General features: G+C 39.7%; 1 protein-coding gene and 1 pseudogene across 3 annotated transcripts in view; one reads left to right on the top strand and one right to left on the bottom strand.

Annotated features, from left to right (window-relative positions):
* Window positions 1-2957, top strand: part of LOC127421803 (inactive ubiquitin carboxyl-terminal hydrolase MINDY-4B-like) — a 47426-nt pseudogene extending 44469 nt beyond the window's left edge.
* Window positions 2958-4112: 1155 nt separating this feature from the next.
* LOC127421987 (mastermind-like protein 2) overlaps window positions 4113-22595 on the bottom strand; it is a 147713-nt gene continuing 129230 nt past the window's right edge. For 2 of the 3 annotated variants that reach the window (XM_051665277.1, XM_051665279.1), the window contains exons 3-5: window positions 11360-11524; window positions 10735-10843; window positions 4113-10152 (exon numbers count right to left, since the gene is read on the bottom strand). In XM_051665277.1, coding sequence (XP_051521237.1) covers window positions 9326-10152; window positions 10735-10843; window positions 11360-11524 — 1101 coding nt within the window. In that variant the 3' untranslated portion in view covers window positions 4113-9325. The remainder of the gene's footprint in view (window positions 10153-10734; window positions 10844-11359; window positions 11525-22595) is intronic. The other variant, XM_051665278.1, reaches the window with a different exon arrangement.

Genomic DNA, 22595 nt, shown 5'->3' with positions numbered 1-22595 from the left:
TTTTGATATTCTGACATACTTGTCCCTTATTACAATCTATATCATAATCATTTTCATTTTCCTCCCTCCCTTTTCTATCTTTATGTCCATTAGGCTCTATTAAACCTGTTGTTGACTGGCCGTGCCAGCCCTAATATCTTTAATGGTACGTTACTTGACGACGAGCACAGCAAACCTCTCGCCCACCTGACCCGCAGTGATGTTGGGTATCTGTTCTTTAACAGAGAACATTTTGACCATGCCAAGCTTCCCCAGGTATATTATTCACCTAATGAGTTCTCACGGTAATGAGACTTGATTTTGTGTTTTGCTTTTCAAGACCTCTCTAGATCATAGAAATGTGGCCACGGTCTGGGTCTCATTACTCATTGTCTTGGTCCTGGTCTCAGCTTATGGTCTCTGAAAGACTGCAGTCTATTTCCAGCATACTACCTCGAACAGTAGTTTTTGCAGTATCTTCACCGTTACAGAGACTTCACAAGAAATGAACGATTTGAAATGAATGCTGAACTTACAAAATGGAGCCCTTAAATTCCTACAGGTATTCTAAAGACTATAAGTGACTACGTTTACATGGACACCTGAAAGCGGCTTATTGTGAGAAAGTGGGTTATTGCAAGAAAACAGCATTCCCATTTATATGCACTGCATAAGCGGCGTACTCTTTACTCCCGTATACATGCAGCTCAGTCAGTAAGCAGCTTTCTCCACAGCAACTTACTTTTCCCATGACACTTGTGTTTATAAAAACATGGTATCCGAGTTGTGGCTGTGTTTGCTTCCTTAACTTTCCATCGCAATATGCAGTGGAAATGTGCTGCAATAGCGGGGTTTCCCTTTTACATTAAATTCCAGGGTTCCCTCAATGTTCTAGTGCATATACGCGAACCTGAGGGACCATTGATATTTTACATTGGTGTGTATAAATGGATATAGTTTATAGTGTATGTGCTTTTCCCAATGTAGTCCCAGAAATGTTTAATTCTTTCCACTGTATTGGCTTGTTATTGGGCTCTATCCTATGACATTTGCTCTCTGGTCTGTCCCACGTACATGCGCACTCCTCAAAAACCTATTAGAATGCTGCTTATGTGTTTACATGACCGCATAAGCAGCATTCTCCGGAAGAAACCTAGGTGTGTTAAACCGCTTTCTCTTAATCCCTTAAAAGGCATTAGGAAATCAGCATTCTTGTTCACATGATGTTTCAGAATGACGCTTTCTGCAAAAACCCTGGAATAAACCGTTTTCTTAAGTGCACGTAAACGTAGTCAGTGGTTCCTCCAGTAGACCCATGATCATATGGGGGCAGATTTGACACTCTTGAAATTAGAGATGCATTGATACCAATTTTAAAGACAAATACACTGCCTGGCCAAAAAAAAAAAAAGAAAAGTTGCATACTCTAATATTCCGTTGGACCGCCTTTAGTTTTGATTACTGCTCGCATTCGTCATGGCATTGTTTCGACAACCTTATGCAACATCACAACATTTATTTCCATCCAGAGTTGCATTAATATTTGGCCGAGATCTTGTATTGATGACAGGAGAGTAGAACAACTACGTAAAGTCTTCTCCAGCACATCCCAAAAACTTTCAATGGGGTTAAGGTCAGGATTCTGTGGTGGTTAATTCATTTGTGAAAATGATTCCTCATGCTTCCTGAACCACTTTTTAAATTTGAGCCTGATGAATCTTGGCATTGTCGTCCTGGAATATGCCCGTGCCGTCAAGTCAGCTGACTTCATTTTATTGCCGCATAATGTTGTTGAGCCTAGACTCGATCATTTGAAGCAACCCCAGATCATAATAATGCCTCCAGAGGCTTATACAGTGGGCACTATGCATGATGGGTGCATCGCTTCATGCGCTTCCCTTCTTACCCTAACGCGTCTATCACTATGGAATAGGGTAAATCTGGACTCATCAGACCACATGACCTTTTTCCATTGCTCCACAGTCCAATCTTTATTCTCCCTAGCAAATTGAAGTTGTTTTTTTCTGATTAGCCTCACTAACAAGTGGTTTTCTTGTGGCCACACAGCTGTTTAGTCCCAATCCTGTAAGTTCTCATTGCACTGTGCATGTGGAAATGCTCTTACTTTCACTGTTAAATATAGCCATGAGTTCTACTGTCAATTTTTGTGACTTCATCAAGCATTTTAAGTCATTCAAGATCTTTTTTCCGACCACATTTCTTCCATGAAGCTGACGGTTCACCACTATTCTTCCAGGTTTTAATAATGTGTTGAACAGCTCTTAATCCAATTCCAGTGATTTTCAACAATCTCCTTTGAGATTGTGTTCTTTGCTTGATGCAGGCCAATAATTTGTCCCTTCTGAAACACAGTAACATCTTTTCCATGACCACGGGATACGTCTTCTGACATGGTTGTTTAAGAAACATATTAATCACTGCAATGTCGATCCAATCATAGGCTCTTAAGTATCTGCTTATATAAATCTAAACGGTGACTCTTTTTTGGCCAGGCAGTGTACAAGTACCTACTCTTAAGTATTGGCTGATTCCAAGAACTGATACAAGTAGTTTTGTGTTTGTATGTGTATGCCATTTTATTTGTGTATGTACATTCGATATCTTGATACAGCTAAAATTAGCATTCTTAGTAATTAAAGATATCAATTCAGGAATTTTTTACCTGGGTTTAGCTTACCTATAAAAGTGACAAAGCTTACACGTATATTATTCATGCTTTAATGGTGTTATTGTATGTATATTGTTCTGTGCACTCACAGAGTGGGCAATGCAGCCGTGTGCTTGTGTTTGTTCTGAGTTTGTTGCATTGCACCTGCTAGAGCACGGTTTCATTTGATTGCTTTGTCCTGTGTTGTTGCTGGGCTAAGTAAAAGGGACAGACAGTAACTCCTTTCTCTCACTCCATGATTACTCAGATTACTAATACACTACAGCTGAGAAATAGGGAGATAGCTGAGAGTCGCAACAGATGGAGTAGTCACACACGCACAGGGTGCCTACCTGATACCTAAATTTTCGAGGTGGGAGGAAACGTAAACTTTCAAAATGGTGGTTTAGAGTACGATTTCTGTGTTAAGTGTCAAAATAAGAGTTCCCCAAGAAATATATACAAGAATGAAACTTCCGTAATCCATGTTTTCTTTCTGACAACAAAACACTTGAACATGAGTGAAATGTTCGTAGGATAATTCAGATAGCACGTCCGAAAGGCTGCATCACTCCATGATCATTTGGAACAGATAACAACCACACTACAGCTGAGGAATAGAGTAAAACTAACAGCTTCAGCATTACTGTTTATCACTGCAAGGTAATCACATGCTCAGTCTCTCTCTTTCTCTCTCTGTCCGTCTCAAACACACACACATGTACTTGTTTCTCAAATAACAAACAATTATTAGAATTGTTAGAAACAGCCCAAGCTGTTGTTACTATTTCTAAAGTGACGCATTTTAATTTGTAATAAGCTTGGGCGCATCTTTTGTACTAGTAACGGCAGACCCTGATCCGTGGCATAAGAAAGTAGTTCTACACACAAATGGGTCCCTATAGGTTCTGCTAAAAGTTCTGCCAATGTGGCAATCTGAGGAACCCCAAACTGAGCAACAAGTATCTTTTTTTATTTTTTACAGTAAACTAGATGTTTAAGAGAGCTTTTGGGCATTAACTTTGAACAGACAAGGTGTATTAGGCAGTTGTGGTGAAGTGCGCAAGAGACAGACACAGTGGGTGTGGCATCAAGCCTCAGAGAGGCGTTTATTACAAATAATAATAATAACCATAAAATGTGCATAAATGGAGAAAATAGTGTCCAGGGGGAATTGTGTCCAAAACAAAAAGGGATCTGGCATCCTTGCGGTGAAAAAGGGGCTCAGAGAGGGTTGGGAAAGTGTCCATGGAATGGCCCAGGTGTGAGCGGGGTCTGACGGCTGCATGCGCTCCCCTCCTGGGTACGAGGCACGTGGGGCAGCAGCATCCCTGGCGGCCTGTCTTCCCTGGGCCGCGGCAGGTGAGAGGGGAAAGCGGCCCGGTATCTAGCCTGTTGACTGCTGCGTGTGCTGTCCTCTCCAGTCTAACGACCTAACTTGGCTGAACCCTGAATTTTATTAGTATTATGTTTTTTTTTTTTTTTTTTTGCCTAATTAGACAGGACAGTGCAGTTGTGAAAGGAAACAATGCAGAATATTAAGGTTGAGCTAAGCACTATCACACAGTGGAGCAAGAGCATTTCCCACCAGGCCACATCTACAACAATATTTTAGAAATGTTAATATTTTACATTTCGATTTAACCAGCAAATGAATTCCCAAAATGTGCTGAAAAGTTTCTACATTGATAAAGTTTATTACCAAAGGCTAAACTGACATAATAGGATATACACATTTATGGAAGAATGATAGCGAATTATAGAATAGAAAAGAAATAGAAAAAATATAATTTCATATACTTATGTATATATGTACAGATGGATAAATCAAATACTACCAAAAAGACCTTTTAAAACTTACTGTGCTTTAAGAATGTTGACTTTTTATATATCTTCAGTATCTTTTAATATTCTAACTGAGTATAGGTTCCCTTAACATATTTTATTCTTTTAGTTGTAGCAAAAATAACCAAACCATCTTTTATTATGAATAGCTTTTTGTTTTTAATACCCGTTGATGTAATTTAAGAGTTAAGTCAAAACAGATCTGAATTTTTCATATTAAGTGCAACAGTAGAGCACAACAGCTGGTTACAGAAGTAAAAATCGCATTCATTTTTTCTATAGACAAATTTATTTTTAACGATAATGTAAAATCTTTAAAGACAGACCTACCATGACTTGTTAATTGATGGTATATGCTTCTGTTATAGCTATCAGTCTGCGTTACTTCAACTTCATAAAAAAAAAAAAAAAAAATGTTTAATAGCAGAATTCCTGGTGAAGAACTACAAAACATATGTTCCTGAAGAAAAAAGATCCACCAATAAAAGAATAGACCTTTTTTTTTTTTACAGACTGTGAGGACGAGTTTACGCCTTAGCAGCGTATTGCTGCATTCATGTGCTATCAGAATTATCCTACTTCTCACTTCTGAAGTGGTCATTCTGAGTATGTTGCATTCAAGTGCTTTGTTATTGGACAGAACAGGAAAAATGGACGATGCCAGGCTCATTCATACATATTTCTTGAGGAACATTTATTTTGATACCATAATACATAATACTCAGTTAGCTTGACGATAATGGAATTTTGGTCCAATACAAGCTATTTTCACGGTGTAAAAATGTAGAACATGCATCAAATGGTTGCTGAAATACATACAGTGCTGTGAAAAAGTATTTGCCCCTACTGATTTCTTTTTTTGTGTAAGTCTCATACTAAATGTTTTCAAAAATTCAAACAAAATCTAACATAAAACAAAGGCAATCTGAGTAAACACAAAATACAGTTTTTAAATGATAATGTTATTTATTGAAGTAAAAAAGCTATCCAATACCTATATCACCTATGTGAAAACCTAACTGCTCCCTTAAACTTAATAGCTGGTTGTGCTACCTTTAGCAGCAACAACTGCAACCAAACGCTTCCGATAACTGGAAATCAGTCTTTCACAACGCTCTGGTGGAATTTTGGCCCACTCTTCTTTGCAGACCTGCTTTAGTTTAGCCACATAGGAGGGTTTTTGAGCATGAGCTGCCTGTTAAGGTCCTGCCACAGCATCTCAATCAGGTTCAAGTCAGGACTTTGACTAGGCCACTCCAAAAACTTAATTTAGATTCTTTGGAACCATTCAGAGGTGGACTTACTCCTATGCTTTCGATCACTGTCTTGCTGCATAGTCCAGTTGTGCTTGAGCTTCAACTCATGGACTGATGACCGGACGTTCTCCTTTAGGATTTTCTGGTAGAGAGCAGAATTCATGTTTCCTTTACTTACTGCAAGTCGCCCTGGCCCTGAAGCAGCAAAGCATCCCCACAACATCACACTACCACCACCATGCTTGACCATAGGTATGATGTTCTTTCTGTGGAATTCTGTGTTTGATTTACACCAGATGTAATGGGACACCTGTCTTCCAAACAGTTCCACTTTCGACTCATCAGTCCACAGAAAATGTTCCCAAAAGGTTTGAGGATCATCAAGGTGTTTGTGGATCATCAAGGTGTGTTTTGGCAAAATTCAGACGAGCCTTAATTTTCTACTGGGTTAGCAGTGGTTTTTAACTCGCCGCTCTTCCACTGATGCCATTTTTGGCCAGTGACTTTCTGATAGTGGAGTCACGAACAGTGACCTTTATTGATGCGAGAGAGGCCTGCAGTTTCTTGGATGTTGTCCTTGGCTTTTTTGTGACTTCCTGGATGAGTCGTCGCTGTGCTCTTGTAGGAATTTGGAAGGTCGACCACTTCTGGGAAGGTTCATTACTGTGCCAAGTTTTCTCCATTTGGAGATAATGGCTCTCACTGTGGTTCTTTGGAGTAACAGAGCCTTTGAAATAGCTTTGTAACCCTTCCCAGACTGTGAACCTTTTTCCTCATCATTTCTGGAATTTTTTTCAACCTTGGCATAGTGTGCTACTGGGTGAGACTTTTAGACAACATCATGCTGCTGAAAATGTTATATTTCGGTGTTGATTTGATTGAACAGTGCTGGCAGTAATCAGGCCTGGGTGTGTCTAGTCCAGCTGAACCCCATTATGAATGCAGTTTCATAGATTTGGGGATTTAGTAACTAAGGGGGCAAAAACTTTTTCACACAGGCCTGATTGGTATTGGATAACATTTTTTGCTTCAATAAATAACATTATTATTTCAAAATTGTATTTTGTGTTTACTCAGATTGCCTTTGTTTTATGTTAGATTTTGTTTGAATTTTTGAAACAATTTAGTATGAGATACACACAAAAACAGAAGAAATCAGGATGGGGGCAAATCATTTTTCACAGCACTGTAAATGAATATGACAGAAATGGCAAGCATTAGCAATTAGCTGTATTTAGAAAATTAACATTAAAACCTGTCATTGTCATTCACTACAGAAACTGTACTCTCCTCCGCCAAGTTGAAAATGTACATCTCCTCTAAGCTCAGAAACTCGGGTATCAAAATGATCTTCGAGATTCCCAGTCATAATTACGACTCAAGGGGTTATTTATGTGCAACTTCCGAGTGGGAAACTCGTATTTACAGATAATTTTGATAGCACACAAAGGTAGCATTAATGTAACATTAAGCAAATTTTTATATATTTATTATACAATTTTAGTATTGTATACATTTTTAACATTAAGCTTTGTATTAAATTACCCTGGAAAAAAATAGTTACCACATCTGCCTTGGGGTTTCTAAAACAGCTGCTGAGGAAGTGACAGAAAATTTGGCTTCTTCTCTCCTCTGACTTTTGTAATCCACTGCTCTCTATATTTTTACTCATGTGAAAAGTCGTGGAAATGTAATATTTGATTTTTTTATTTTGCTGTTGAAGCAAAAGGATAAGCAAAAATAATATTTTCTGTGGTCTCACATTCACAGCTATAGAGGTGTACCTGGCAATAGTTAACTTCCACATTCTAAAACCCAGAAGTGTGAAAAGTTCTATCGCAGTCTATCGCGGCAAACAAATATAAACACAGTCTTGTCCCTTAGACTTTTTGTCCGATTTTCAATTTTTTTTTTGTGCCAAATCAAAGTTTGTAATGTTGTGATTCACCTCGGAGATGGTTGGTTTGGTTCATGGCTTAGAACTCTTTATTAATGATTTTATGAAATCCCTATGAAAAAAAAAAAAAGTAATGGGAAAAATACTTCCGGAACCAAGATTACTTAAAAAAGTGGGTGGGCACTGTTGCACTCAATTTCATCCATTTCCACAATCCATTTAATCTTTTCCAGGGTGTATAACCTGGAACGTCGAGAGCCAGATTAAGCCAAATACTTGCCAAATTCAAATTTTTTGCTCATTTAGTGTTGGTATCATGCTCAGTGGCTCAAATATGACAGACACCAGTCACAGTTTTTCTTATATTAACCTCTGTGATAATGGATTAGAAACTAAGACTCTAACTGATATCTCACAACATTTTTGAGTGATGATTGGAATGTAGGGCTGAACGATTTGGACAAAAAAATTAATTGTGATTATTTTGAAAAATACTGAGATTGCAATTTGAATTAATGTTTAAATGATGATTAACATTTAAAAAAACAAAAAACAGAAAGTGTTTATTTTTGACAAAAAATTAAGACATGGGCAAACATGCTCTACTGCCAATAGAAATACTGTTTAAGAAAGGGTGTTCACACTTGAGTCCTCTTAAAAAGAACCAGACTAAAAAATAAATAAAAAATACAGCGAAAGATAGAGGGGGTGGGGACAGATTCACATTCTCTTCACATTGTATCTGTTCACTGTGTATGTGTTTATGTCCACTTTGTATTAGGGTCACAGCCCACTTTTCATCATTAACAGTACCATATTTATGATATATTTTCTTAACCTGAATGTGACAGCTATGTGGTCAGATTAAATCCACAAGCCTTAATATTGGCGAAAGCTTTTATTTTAGCGGAACACTGAAGGAAGGCGTTTCCTTTTGTAGGAGAGTTTACAAGGCATTTTAATGCAGAGAAATGCTCTCATTCACTCTTCTGTCCACAAAATCACAGTGTTATGAGGTTACTTTAGATTTGGATAGTAACTTTAAGTGGCCAAGCATATTTGGAATAACACAAAGTTGCAGTTAGTGAATCTAGAGCACTGTAAATATAACGCACTCATCTCATTAGCCTCACGCGTGCGTATGTCTGATTATACAGTACTCAAACAGAGCAGCGCACATACAGCGAGCAGTGCGTGCAAGCTACTTATTTATTTAATTAAATCGCAGCCTTTGAGGATTGATAATCGCCTAACGTCATATCGCAATTTAGAGTTTATTTCAATTAATCGTTCATCCCTACTGGAATGTATGGATTTACAGGGGTAGTGTGCAGTTACTTTAAAATCTGTCTTCATTTATTCAAACCCAGGTCATCAGTCTCTAACTTTCTGCTTAACATTTCTTTCTGTGTTCCACGGATGGAAGTCATACAGATTTGGAATGACATGAGGTTGAGTAAATATTATGACAGACTTAACATTTTTGGGTGATCCCTTAAAGACACCATGAACATTAGACTTTACAATATGTTAGTAGATGATATGAAAAAACAACCCAACAATATAGTAGTATAATAAAGTTTTCCACAGAAATACAAAGATAATAAAATATATTAAAAGGCCTATCACTTCCGGCTTCTAGCAAAATGCTGCGCCAAAATTCTTGTGCCTTGAGTCTGTTTATGAATGACCTCCTAGAATTTCCTCCAGATTAATGTCTTTCATCCAATCGTCATTGCCTGAACCCGATTTAAGCAGGGATTCGATAAAATCAGAGTCTGCATTGATCCCGGGTACCGTATTATCGTCCTCCTGTAAGAAGTCAAAGGTCAGCCGCCCTGCCCGGTTGTTCTGATAGGTTGCTGGGCTTTGGCTCATCCCTGCAAATGGGGTCAGGCATCCTTGCTGTTCAGCAGTGGACTGATTCAGGCAAGTGACCCCAGGTAACGGGGGTATTCTGGGCTGGCTAGATCTGGGAGCAGAACCTCTTATTGCAGTGTTTATAGGTAGCAGGCTAGAGTGAGGTGCCACCTGGTTGGGTGGACAAATAGGCCTTGGGGGGAAATTACTGTTACTTTGGGGTGCCACTACATTGGGGAGCCTTTTGACATCCAGCCCTGATAGCGTCCCACACTGTTTGGCACTAGTTGCCCAGCCCAAAGCAGTGTCCATCCTGTTGGTATTGGAGGTCATTTCAGACAGTTTTTGTCCCAGCATGGCATCTTGACTGACACTTGTCCTGGCATGTTGAGTGCTAGATTGGAAAGTGGCACCCTGGTTGTTAGTCCCATGGAACTGAGGCTTGTTTTGCTGAAGGCTCATTTGGGTCAGGCTGTTGGGTTGCTGTCGTAGCTGGCTTGCGCAAGCTTGAGCCTGTGTGGGTCTTGGATTAGGGTCTTGTCCAAGGGGAAACCTTCGCTCTCCTGAGTTAAGCACCATCTTGGTAGCCTGTCCATTGGGCAGGTGGCAAGACATGGGTTGGATTTTACTTTGGTCTGACCCATTGCCTGTCATTGGGGGAAAGATCATACCAGGATTACAATTTGTGCTTTAAAATGCTGTCTGACAAAGCTTCACAAAATGGAAATGTCCAATAATTGAATGAAGACAAAGACTAGTCCGTTGTCTATGCATGTCAATATAAAGACTTTAGAAGTTTGGGTAAGGGATATTGTACAGTCAGCCAGTCATTTTTGGAAAATAAACCCAACAGGGTGATCAGGATCAGGTCTTGTATCACCCTGAAGGCATTTTTTGGGGGATATTGACTGGCTGACTGAACATTATCCCACTTATTACATGTATTCTAACCAAATAAATGGACAAATGGACATGATATATTGTTTGTAGAAATTATTTTATTAGCTTAGCTGTAGAGACTGAGGAGTGCTACAAATGAATGCAAGCAAAGTTATGTCAAAAACATAGACTACCAAAATGAGCATTGTTATGGACAATGGTCATTATTCTGAAACATTTGAGCACAGATAACCGTTATTGACCAATCAGATTAAGTATTCCAGAACACCTACTGTTCATTAAATGCAGTTCATTCCTACATTATATGAAATCAAAAATACAATCCACACCTGAGTATAAGCTTGGCTGCTGAGCTCCAACTCCATTGCGTGGTTGTTTGTAGTCTGGTGGAGGTCTTGTGAGATGACGACTAAACTGATCTTGTGTGCTCAGTTTTTCCTGAAACATTTAAAGCAAAAGACCCATAATAACTAATTTGCTTGTATCTTTTGAGGGCAATATGCAAACTGAACAAAACTTAGCTCATATGGACAACAGGATGACAACATGACATTCTAAAGGCACAAGCTAAATCTCATCCAATTTTGATGCTAGGTTGCAATATAATTTAAGAACATCCTAATTTTGCAACTGTGATCAAAGCAGCTGAAATATGACACAAAAACAACTGTCCACAGCATATAGTCTATCAAATTTGGCTATTTTGGTCATGATCTTCTCATGTGATTGGACCCCAATAATTGCCGTTTGCAACTATATTTGACTTTTTATTTATAGAAGAAACATTTTAAAATGTGACATGTCAAAGTTTGTGGTTTCTTTCCATTTTCAACTTGATGGAATTTGTGGATGGAATGTCATTACTGTGTAAAGTTCTAAAACCAATGATACATTGATGATACATGTTACATGTTATATCAATATAATAATAAAGGATATTCAAAATGCTGTTACAATATCAGTGACGCTGTGCTGTGACTGGCCCAGTTGTCTCTGAATATTCTGGTCCTGGCCTGGATTTTTCTGTGAATTAAGAACAGCTGACCTCTGCTGTTGGACCTGCCCAGTTATATCTACAGGTCGACCATTTGCTGGTAAACGAGGTCCTGGTAATATACCCTAAAAATGAAAAGCACATTATTATTACTTCTCACATTTAAATTGCATAGGCATCTAACAGGCCCAGAGGCATCATGTACCTATTTTCTGGAGGGGGCACCAGTGGTGGTCCTGGATTACTAGGTGCCATAATATTTTTTTGCATTAATGTAAGAACCGAGAGTAACTCAGATTTTGATTGGCCATCAGGGTTCAAATCCCTCACAATTTATTGTGAGTGAAAAACTTTTCCAATGTTTTATGGAAAAGATTAGCTTTGATATTTTTATATTAACTCCTCTTGTATTCTGAGGGAAAAAGTCATATGAGTTTGTAGCGACATGAAAATGCAACTCGATTGGACTGACCAAATTTAGAAGTGCAAATTTCAGCCACAGCGTTTAAAAAATAAAATAAAATAATAATAATAATAATTAAAAAAAAAAGTATAATATATATTTTTTACCTAAAATAAAGGTTTATGTAAAATACTTAATTATAAAATATACAAATAATTATTCGAAAGTTGCATTCAAAATCGACTTAAAAAAACCTGATGCTTCAGAACAGTTTGGAGCCCCTTGGAGGACAGGGAGGGAATTTATTTTATGAAACAGTTTTGCATTCCCTCATTAAATGTCAGTGTTCCCTTGCAATATTTTTGCATTCCCTCACAATTATTATTGGGTTCCCTCGCAATGGCTTTATCCATCTCTTATGAAAAGTAACCATGGTTTAGTTGAACTGTGGTATTTGTAGTAAAACCCACAAAAATTTAATTTGTCTTTAATACAGTATCCATATTTTAAATCTGATATTCATGGTAAAACCATAATAATAATAAAGGAAAACCAAAACTATGGTAATAAAAATCATAATGATTCTGCCAAAATAACATGGTTACTATGGTTTTACTACAGTAACACCATGGTTATTTGTGGTGCAAGTTTTCATTTTGTGATTATGGTTTTACTATAGTAGCCACTATATTTACTATAGTAAAGTTATATTGGTAACCTATTGTTAATGTAGTAAAACCACGGTTAATTTCCATAAGAAATGGGTAAAGCTAGTGAGGGAACCCAAAACTACTGCGAGAGAAAGCAATAGTTTGTGTAGAACAGACCATTGCATTGCACAGACAGAGGTCTACTGTGATTGAACGGTTAATCCACTAGAGGGCAAACTTTGCTTAGAGTGCATCTGATGTTACACAATTCATGTACACATGTGACTTCCTGTGTTCGGTGATAGGGATTTTCCATAGCCTTTCCCACACTGTTCTATCACTTGGAGAAAATACAACCATGCAGGGGCATGGATTCCAAGCAAGTACCCCCCCCACACACACCATAAAGACATAATGGTACCAAGGGGAGTTCAAATTATTCTGTTATTATTATTATTAATAATATGCCTTCAATGACACAAAGGCTGTTAATAAATCCTTGCTCTTCAGAAAGCACAGTTTTACAAATTGTTGTTTAAACACTTAAATTGTTGTTCTATGTTTTAAATCACTTTCACAGCCTATATGAGAATTTTCTTAGCTATCAATAAGGCTCTAAAGAATAGCTGTCAGTGGGAGACTTTGTGGTGATTTATTCAGCCACAGGGTGGAGGCATACAATAACTGATAATCTCGTAGGCCTAATTATCCCACTTTTTTTCATTCTCTTACTGGGAGCAATGTGTGATATTTCAAGTTAGGTGCCTTTCATAGCTCAGGAGACTTCTGAGATATTTCTCCTAAAATTCCTTAAGGTAAATAAAAAAAATTGAAACATGAGATAATTGTTGACATACAGTAAAGTATAAGGATTTATATGAATAGTATAGCTCAGATAATGTGTTCTTGTAAGAATTAATTGAGAAAAACTTGAGATCATATTGAAATCTCCTAATTTTGATTGTTGAATTTGGTATCTTGACAAATCTGAGCACAGTTTGATTTTTACTGAGATGTCTTCTGAAACTGGAACAGAAAATTTGTCTTTTTCTTAGGAGCAAAATCTGGTAAGCTGGAGACTCAAACAAGTCTTCATTTGCTCTCCATTCAGTCTCATTGCTGTCTAGGAGAGAAAATTGGGATATTAAAGAGATCTCATCTGTGTTGCCGCTTGTGGAGGCAGCCTCACGATAGGGTCTGCTTTGGGGATAGGAAACTGAGAGCTACAGGATAGAAAGAGAATGAGTAGAGTGAAAATAGACGGAAACACTGCAGAAACAGTGGTGGTTGCTGACACAGTAAAATTAGCTCTCATGGGAGCTACTGTTGCGCTGGAGGAATCTGCAATGCCCGTGGCTGGAAGGCCACCCCCCAGCCCCTCTGGAGGAAGAGGGGTAAACATCCCACCACCCGGGCAGGTCTACCCGTGGCGAGAGTGGGCCCCTGCTGCCTTAGGCGGGCCCGCCCTGTCCTGGACTCAACCTTATGCCACCTCCAGGTGCAAGTCATTGAGGGGAGGGGCAGCGAACAGGCTAGCCCCACGCATGTGGTGCTCAGCTGCCGCTCATGCAGGTTAGCCCATCCTGCGATCAACCGGGGGCCCTCACTGCATTCAAACGCGGGAGTCCTCACAGTGGTATGAACGGTAGAAAAAACAGAAAAAAACAAGTCATGGTTACGGAGCCATGGATGCTTAGTCGCATGGCCTGAAAGATGTGCAGATGTATTGTGTCAATAGCAGGGGCACCGCGGTTGCTGTGTCGACAAGCTTGAGCGCACTGCCCGAGGAGAGGATTTGCGGTGAGGTACCGGGGTGGTATGTATGTGTTAGAGGAGAAAGGGACTTGCAATTGCAAAGTCGGGGCTTGTTAAAACTGCAGTGAGGCATAGACAAAAGGGGCTACGGCGGAAGCATGATAAAATGCTGAGGCTGCAGTGGGCTGGTAATAGAGCAATTAGTGAATGTGGCTGAAGGAACCTGAAGCAGCCAGACATAGATCGCATTGGTCTGCATCTAACGTTGCGGCTAGCTGGGGCACAGGGTTGGGCAGACATCTGTGTTGTGCTGAGATAACGACCTAGCCGAGCACTCTGATAGTGGGTGTATTTCCATTGTTGGAAACATTGGTAGCAGGGCTACCACTATTTGCTGCTTCCTAGAGGGACAGGTTTATGTATAATATAACATTTACAGATAATGTAAACAGTCATATGTAAAACATGCATTTGCAGAAATGCCTAGCATTAAACTGGCGACTGGGGAAACAGACGAATAGCTGTGCCAGGATCGTAAATGGGGATCCCCTGTGAAACCACTTCTAGGAAGATATTTCGAATGAGTTTTTTTTTTTTAGGTGTTGCAAGACATCTGCAAACACGCTTGTACAAACGCTTTTTGAGGGAGACATGATTAAACGTAGCATCTGTGGCTACCTTAAACTTCATTGTTTGCCTAGATGAAATATCTGGAACATATGTGAAGCAATGTCAGGATAAATGCTTGCATGTGCATACGTACAACGTCATTTCAAGTTGTGATTTGTCATTAAATTAGAAGGCACCTGAAACCAAGATGAATACTATAGTCTGATATTTATTTAATTTATGCATATGGTTTGGAGCTTTGTAGATTGTTCTCCAATGTAATGCAAGTAATTCAATTAACTCTGTATTTTTGAAATGGGGTGACTCATCTCATACGAAACAAAATCATTTGGAGTTTGTGTCTGAGAATTGGATTTAATAGATAGACTTTATGGGCGCCATTTGCAGTAGTGTGGTGAATAAATACGACTTATTTATATTGATAACCTGTAATAAATTCTACAGAAAAATGAAAATATTGTGAGGATGAAGCAAAATGCGAAGCCGAATCATCCAGTGCCAATTTTAACCCATTACTTTAAGCCTGAGTGGAGTGCAAGATTATGACAGATTGCTGAAACATTTTAAAGTCATGCAGCAATTAGGTTCTATGGTCAAGCTTGTTAAGAGTTTGTAATTCAATGATTCAGGCAAAAGTAGAGAAGACTTATCTGTAAAATTAAAATGATGGATTGATTTGACCAGCGTGAAACGTTGGGCGGGAGGAGAGAATGTCATGTTATAGTCTAGAGATGAATAGAAGTTTGTAGAAGCACTTGCTTCATAGTTATCGAAGCTGCATGGCGAGCTTGAATGCTGTGAGGAGGCGAGACATGTTTGCGGAATGATTCATGAATGAGTTTTGACGTGAAGCACGACCCGCCGCTTGGGTCTGTTCAGACAGAAGCTGTATATAGCCATAGTGAGCTGTAGCATGGTCAGAGTGGATGCTGAAGCAGCAGCGCTAAAATGTCTGCACTGATTTGGAAAGATGTTCGTAATTAGAGTAGCGGTCGTTTGAAAGAAAGTTTGCTTGTTGCATGATTGCCTTTGTGTTCCAAAATGGAATAAATCGCACTACAAAGGGCACTTTGAAGGGAGAACAATCATGATAGTCATGTTGGAAGATAACAGCAAATGGAATTTCTGATAATAAAGGCTTAAAATTTCGTTACAAATTTTTTGAGCCCCCACTTCTTAGCCCTCCAAATATTTCATGGTTGATGGTAAAGTCTTCAAAGAGAATAGGGCATGGAACGATCACTGAATGGAACAAACCCTAAACGAGCTGCAGGTTGAGGTAATCAGGCTGACAGGAATCACCTGTGCAGGAGAACCGGATTGAAACGCTGGAGTGTGTTGGAATAATGTTTGAATTAAATTGTTAATCTTTTGATTCCCTCGTGTTAAACTAAAGTAGTAATAGAGCTCAAGTGGCATGAAGCTGGAGCAGTGCCCATTCGCGGAGGCAGCCTCAAGCTATAGGGACATAAGGGGCTGTACGAAAGGTTTACAGCAAAGTAGTGGCCTGTTCGGAGGCAGCCTCAACACCAGGTCTGCTTCGGTGAGGAAAGATGAGAATAAATGAAAGACAGTGCAAAAACAATGGTTAAATTGGCAGCCAGCATTGCCACGAAATATGAATAGTGGCTGCTGCGGCAGCTTGGTGAATAATGTAATGATTGTGATGGAAGAGCTTATCTGATGAGGGCAAATGCTTTGCACAGAGTAGTGTGTCAGCCAAAACAGTCACATGGATCTGTCGTGGGTAAGTAGGCGGAGCCAAATGCTGGAGGAGTCATCGCAGCATGGATGTAAGCAGCTGTTTATATACGCTTACTCTGCTGATGTGATAGGTTGGATTAAATGAACATGCTCCTCCCGAACTGTCTCATTCACTTGCTCTCACCAGCACTCTTATTCCTTTACCTTACTACTTTTTAATAAAAAAAAATAAAAATAAAAATAATAATATATATATATATATATATATATATATATATATATATATATATATACAAAAACACTGGCCCAGCCCTAAAACCCTGCACTTGTTCAAGCCCTTTGCATGCCAACAAGTCAGGTTTGCAAGGAAGCATAATTAAAGGGATAGTTCACCCCAAAATGAAAATTCTCTCATCATTAACTCACCCTCATGCCATCCCAGATGTGTATGACTTGCTTTCTTCTGCTGAACACAACAAAGATTTTTTTAAGAATATCTCAGCTCTGTAGATGACCTTTAAAGTTTTGGCCACCATTCACTTGCATTGTATGGACCTACAGAACTGAGATATTATTCTAAAAATCTTTGTGTTCAGCAGAAGAAAGTAAGTAATACACATCTGGGATGGCATGAGGGTGAGTAAATGAAAAGAGAATTTTAATTTTTGGGTTAACTATCCCTTTAAGATTGGCTTGTAACTTTTTTGTACATCTTAAAGGTGCAATAAGTAACTCTTTCCTCTGTATAAAGTTTTACACAAAAATAAATTAATTGTATTTTTTGACAAATACATTTAAATGATGTACACTAACACAGGGTTGGGCTGTAACTGAATAAATGCAATGGTGTTATGTAATCAGAATACAAAAATGAAGTAACTGTATTCAGCCCGTTATGTTTTTAAGCACCTGTATTCAAAATACAGTTACTTTATAAAATTTTGTTCAACTACTTTTAGAATACTTCAATCATAATGACCACAAAATGAGGCAGAAAGAAAGAAATTGTCAATCAAGTGAGGAACTTGACTGTTTTTATGAACATTTTTATGAACAGCGCAGATGCGCGCTGCACACTTGTCCTTTCGCTCTCCCTTTTCCAGAGCAACTGCAGCGTGTGAGCAGTGTTGCCAGGGGTCCTTGCCAAATTGAGCTAATTTGAAAACACAATCGCTGAATAAAATTATAGCATTGTGCGTTTTAAAAATGGACCACAGTCACTTAAATGTTTGATGGTAGATAATGAAAATAGGACACTAGGTAATGAAAATGCAACGTCTTATTCATGTATAATGATTCTGGGATGGAATATCTCGCAACCGCACTGGAATGTTGTTTTCTTAATCAGCGTGCTGTCAGCTGTGCAACAGAATCAATCCAGCCACATGTTTACACAAATAATAAATTGGAGCACGATACATTGTTTCCCACTATTGTAATTTCTGTGTAAATACATTTAATTAAGTCTAAAATTGACAATTAAAATCAAAGGAATAAAAAAAATAAAAGCACCCAAAAAATAAAAGTGTCAGTAATAAGAGAAGTAGAAAATACAAAGAATAAATATGCCTAAAAATGGAAGCAAGCCTGTCTAAAATCATTCATATACTACATTGTTGTTACAGGACCTCACTATGATGCATGTTTAACTTCTGCAAGTGGCATCCAATTATCATCTCGAAAATATGGTTAATTTGCATTTCGTATCCAATTTTGAATACAAAAAGTAGTTAAAAACATAGAAAAATGCCATTCTGAACATTCACAAACAACCCTGCTTGGTAGCAAAAATGTCACAGCTAGGGGACAGCTAGGGGACATTTTACTTGTTGGAAATTGGACGAGATATCGTAGTTCACCACAAACTGCCTTTTGTTTGCTTTCTGAACTTCCATAAATAAAAACAAAAAACTCCACATCTAATTTAAAGAAATCAATAGTGCTAAGTTCATGAAATTTGCTGAACACATTACTTTTTTATGTGATTTATAGGAATACATTTAAGAGAGAGTATTTAGTATTCAGCTCATACTTAAAGAAAGTATTCTGTCCAACCCTGCACTCACATGATGAGATAAAGATTTCAGCCATATCAGTGGTCTAGCAAAAGTTGCTTTATTATACATAAGGGTGGTCCCCCTTTATGGTGGCCACCATGATGAGATCAAATGACCAAAAGAATACTAATCACTTTATCTCGTTAACCCCCTTATTATCGGTAATGTTGGGTAAAAAAAACGTAATGCATGGTGATTTATTAGTGCCATAATACCTAAATAGCACAAGGACATTTTTTGAGCACACAAAAAGGTATTTTGAGCGTGCATGAAACTACTTTACACAAGCATGAATGTCTCGCAACCACAAAATAATTTTGATTAAATGAAAATATATTTTGCCCTCAAATATATTTTATCTGTATTTGTGCTGATGCCCACATTTGCACAGAATTCTGAAATCTCTTGACTCCAAATTATTTTTTGCTTGTGTAAGATCTCACTCTCTCTCTCATCATGCCCACTCTGCGTGCACTCAAAATTTTAGACTACTCGCTCGCTTTTCCACTCGTATTCCCAGAAGTCCCGCCTCATGCATCAGGATTGGCTATAAGGAGCTGCTTACAAGTGCTCAGTGATTGGACAGCAATCATGAACATCACAGTTTAAATGTAACAGAAGACCTAACAGGCCCAGTGCTCCAAGTTTAGTGTACACTTTATTTACTGTAGTTATTACTGCACGAGATATTTACCCTGTGGAATATAGACAAACCAGGACTACTGTAAAGCTATTACAGTAACATTAAACAAGTTTATCAAAATATAGTAGCCTGGGATCAAGCACAGCCAAGGAATTCTATCACTTTTTTTATTTACTATAAAATGGGTCATTATGGGCCATATGGGTAGGGGTACCTGAAAAAGCAATGTCCTGCTTTTAAAGACTGACTATACCGCAAGCCAGTAGCATTCAAGTTGGGGCTGTGAAGGTGCATATCATTGGGGTGACCCACTGAAAGAATACACCCATTCACTGAAACAATCTTTCATCTGAGTCTGAACGAGATGAGACATCTCATTTATGAACAAACTAAATGTACTGGTGCACTCGTTCCCAAATGAAATGAATAAATCAGGCATCTCGTTCATGAATGAGGATCTGCTGACTAACTGAACGAGTGGAGGAGGCAAGTCATTTGTTTTGTTCTGAAATCTCATTGAAGAAAAGGGGTCTGATGAATTATAAATAAAAGTGACTGATGACAATATATTACAATGCATAAGGTTCCCTATCTGTCACTCACTCGACATTGTGTCGATGTAGTGACACTAGGGGTCACTCTTGGGAGCCCGAGACACCTCTGGTCTTTGATAAAAGGTCAATGAAAATTGGCGAGTGGTATTTGCATGCCACTCCCCCGGACATACGGGTATAAAAGGAGCTGGTATGCAACCACTCATTCAGATCTTTGGAGCCGAACGGTCATGCTCATTGAGCTGAATTCTACTGTTCATTCACCTCTGCTGGATCTGATGGCGCATTTCAGTAGCTTCTCCCTCCTCTGCACTGGTGCACTGCAGAGGACACCTCTGAGTGCTTCGGCAGAAAACAAAGAGAGTATATTTTCGGAGAGAGCTTTTACCTCTAAAAGAGTATATTTCTCTAAAAGAGCGGCACACACGGAACGTCTTTTTAAAGACGCGTCTTTTTAAAGATGCCTTTCCGATTGTGTGTTATTCCTGGTTGCGGTCGTTATCTCTCAACTTCGGATGGTCATGATCGTTGTCTTTCGTGTCTGGGCGCGACCCACACGGTGGCAGCATTTGTGGATGGTTCATGTTCTCATTGCGTGAACATGACCATGGCAACGTTGCGGTCGTGGCTTGCTTTTGTAAGAAAGCAAGCCACCCCAGCGGCTCCCCGCATCGGTCCTTCTACCTATGGGTATGAGGCCAGCGTGGCTAGCACTGGGGGCGATTTGGGGACCCCAATGGAATAGCCTCCGCCGGGTATCCCCCCGCGGACCTCCCATTCCCCAGCACGCTCGTCTGCCCCAGTCGGACTTCCGGATGAGTTCGCCGGCTCGTCTCATGGCGAGTCTGTCTTCTTGTTCGGAGCCTGCGAAGATGACGAGCTCTCGAGCGCAGCATCGGAGAGCGGGCTTGTCCAGTCTGACGCAGAAGCCTCAGCTGGGCTCCCCCCCTTGGGGACGATTGCCCAGTCACAGGCTGATGCCGAAATGACGGACATGCTTTCCCGGGTGGCCGCGAGCGTCGGGTTAGAGTGGAACCCTCCACTCTCCCCTGAACCCTCGCGGCTTGATGATTGGTTCCTGGGTTCGTGGCGCTGCTCAAAGCAGCCACGCCCCGCTCCACTGCCTTTCTTCCCAGAAGTGCACGAGGAGCTGACGAAATCATGGGAGGCACCTTTTACTGCCCGGCCCCGATTCCGCAGTTCCCCCGCTCTCACTACCCTCGATGGCGGGGCAGCCAGGGGCTATACAGCGATTCCCTTGGTGGATAAGGCACTCGCGGTGCACCTATGCCCGCAGAGCGCTGTCACCTGGTGCGGACGCCCTAAGCTCTTGTCCAAGCCCTGTAGACTCACGTCGTCCCTTGATGGCTGCTGGAAATGGGGCATGTCTAGATTTGATCAAAAATGACTTTTCAAATAGTGATGGTTTTGTTTTTTACCTCAGTAATGTCCTGACTATTCTTTGTGATCAGTTGAATGCCTCTTTGGTGAATTAAAGTACCAAAAAATCTGTACATTATTCCAAACTTTTGGCCACCAGTGTGTGTGTATATATATATATATATATACACACACACACACACACAGTGTATATGTATTTAAGCAATATCACACAAGCAAGAGTGCGATATGGCCCTACATCTGCACTGCTGTGATTCGGCCGCAGGCTGAGTGCCGTAGGTAATCATAGCAGTGCTGATTTAGGGCCATATAGCACGATTGCGAGTGTGATATTGCTTATATACAACAGTTCAATGAACAAGTAAATCTGAATAAATTAGGAAAAACTGAGTACGGTCACAAAAAATGCATTTGTGCATGGAACTACTTTCTTTTCTTTTTTCCAATTTGGAATGCCCAATTCCCAATGTGCTCTAAGTCCTTGTGGTCATGTAGTGATTTGCCTCAGTTTGGGTGGCAGAGGATGAATCCTAGTTGCCTCTGTGTCTGAGACCATCAACCTGTGTGTTGCCATGGAGACATAGCATGTGTGGAGGCTTCACACCATCCACTGTGGCAACTATGCTCAACTCACCATGCGCCCCACTGAGAATGAACCACATTATAGCAACCACGAGAAGGTTACCCCATGTGACTCTACCCTCCCTAGCAACTAGGCCAATTTGGTTGCTTAGGAGACCTGGCTGGAGTCACTCAGCACGCCCTGGGATTTGAACTAGCAAACTAGCGAACTCCAGGGCTGGTAGCCAGCATATTTTACCACTGAGCTACCCAGGCCCCCTATGGAACTACTTTCTTACATGATGGATCAGAATCTGCAGTTGCTGGTTCAAACCAAATGATGCATCCAAGCCTTTCAAAAACATCACTTCGGAACTACTAGTATCACAGCTTGGGCTGTTTCTAACATGTTATTTGAGAAACAAGGATGTGTGTGTGTGTTTGTTTGTGTGTGTGTGTGTGTGTGAGAGAGAGAGAGAGAGAATGAGAGAGAGATGGAGCATGTGCGATCACCTGCTGATGATGCTGTAGTCTGTTAGTCAGCTTTCTGAAGATAATGTCATTTTGGTGAAATGCATCCTATTTTCTCAGTGGAAAAATATCCGTCCAAGTGGGGGTATTCCTCTCTATTTCAAGGTAGCCGGTGCACAAGAGTCTTTCAATATAGAAACCGCAATATCCTCCACCATTTTGTCCTCTCCAATGTGGAAACTATGGTTAGAGGCAAGCGCCTTGAGTTTGTGTAATTAATCAGTCTGTTGTGTCTCTCAGCTGGGATGAGCCTTAATGCTGAAGTTGTTAGTTTAAAGCCATTTAAAGCTATTTCCTAGCTTTAGTA

This window comes from Myxocyprinus asiaticus, chromosome 31 (genome assembly GCF_019703515.2).
Source record: "Myxocyprinus asiaticus isolate MX2 ecotype Aquarium Trade chromosome 31, UBuf_Myxa_2, whole genome shotgun sequence".
NCBI classification, from domain to species: domain Eukaryota; kingdom Metazoa; phylum Chordata; class Actinopteri; order Cypriniformes; family Catostomidae; genus Myxocyprinus; species Myxocyprinus asiaticus.
The sequence above is the reverse complement of the archived record's forward strand: the minus strand, read 5'-3'. Positions and strand labels throughout refer to the sequence as shown.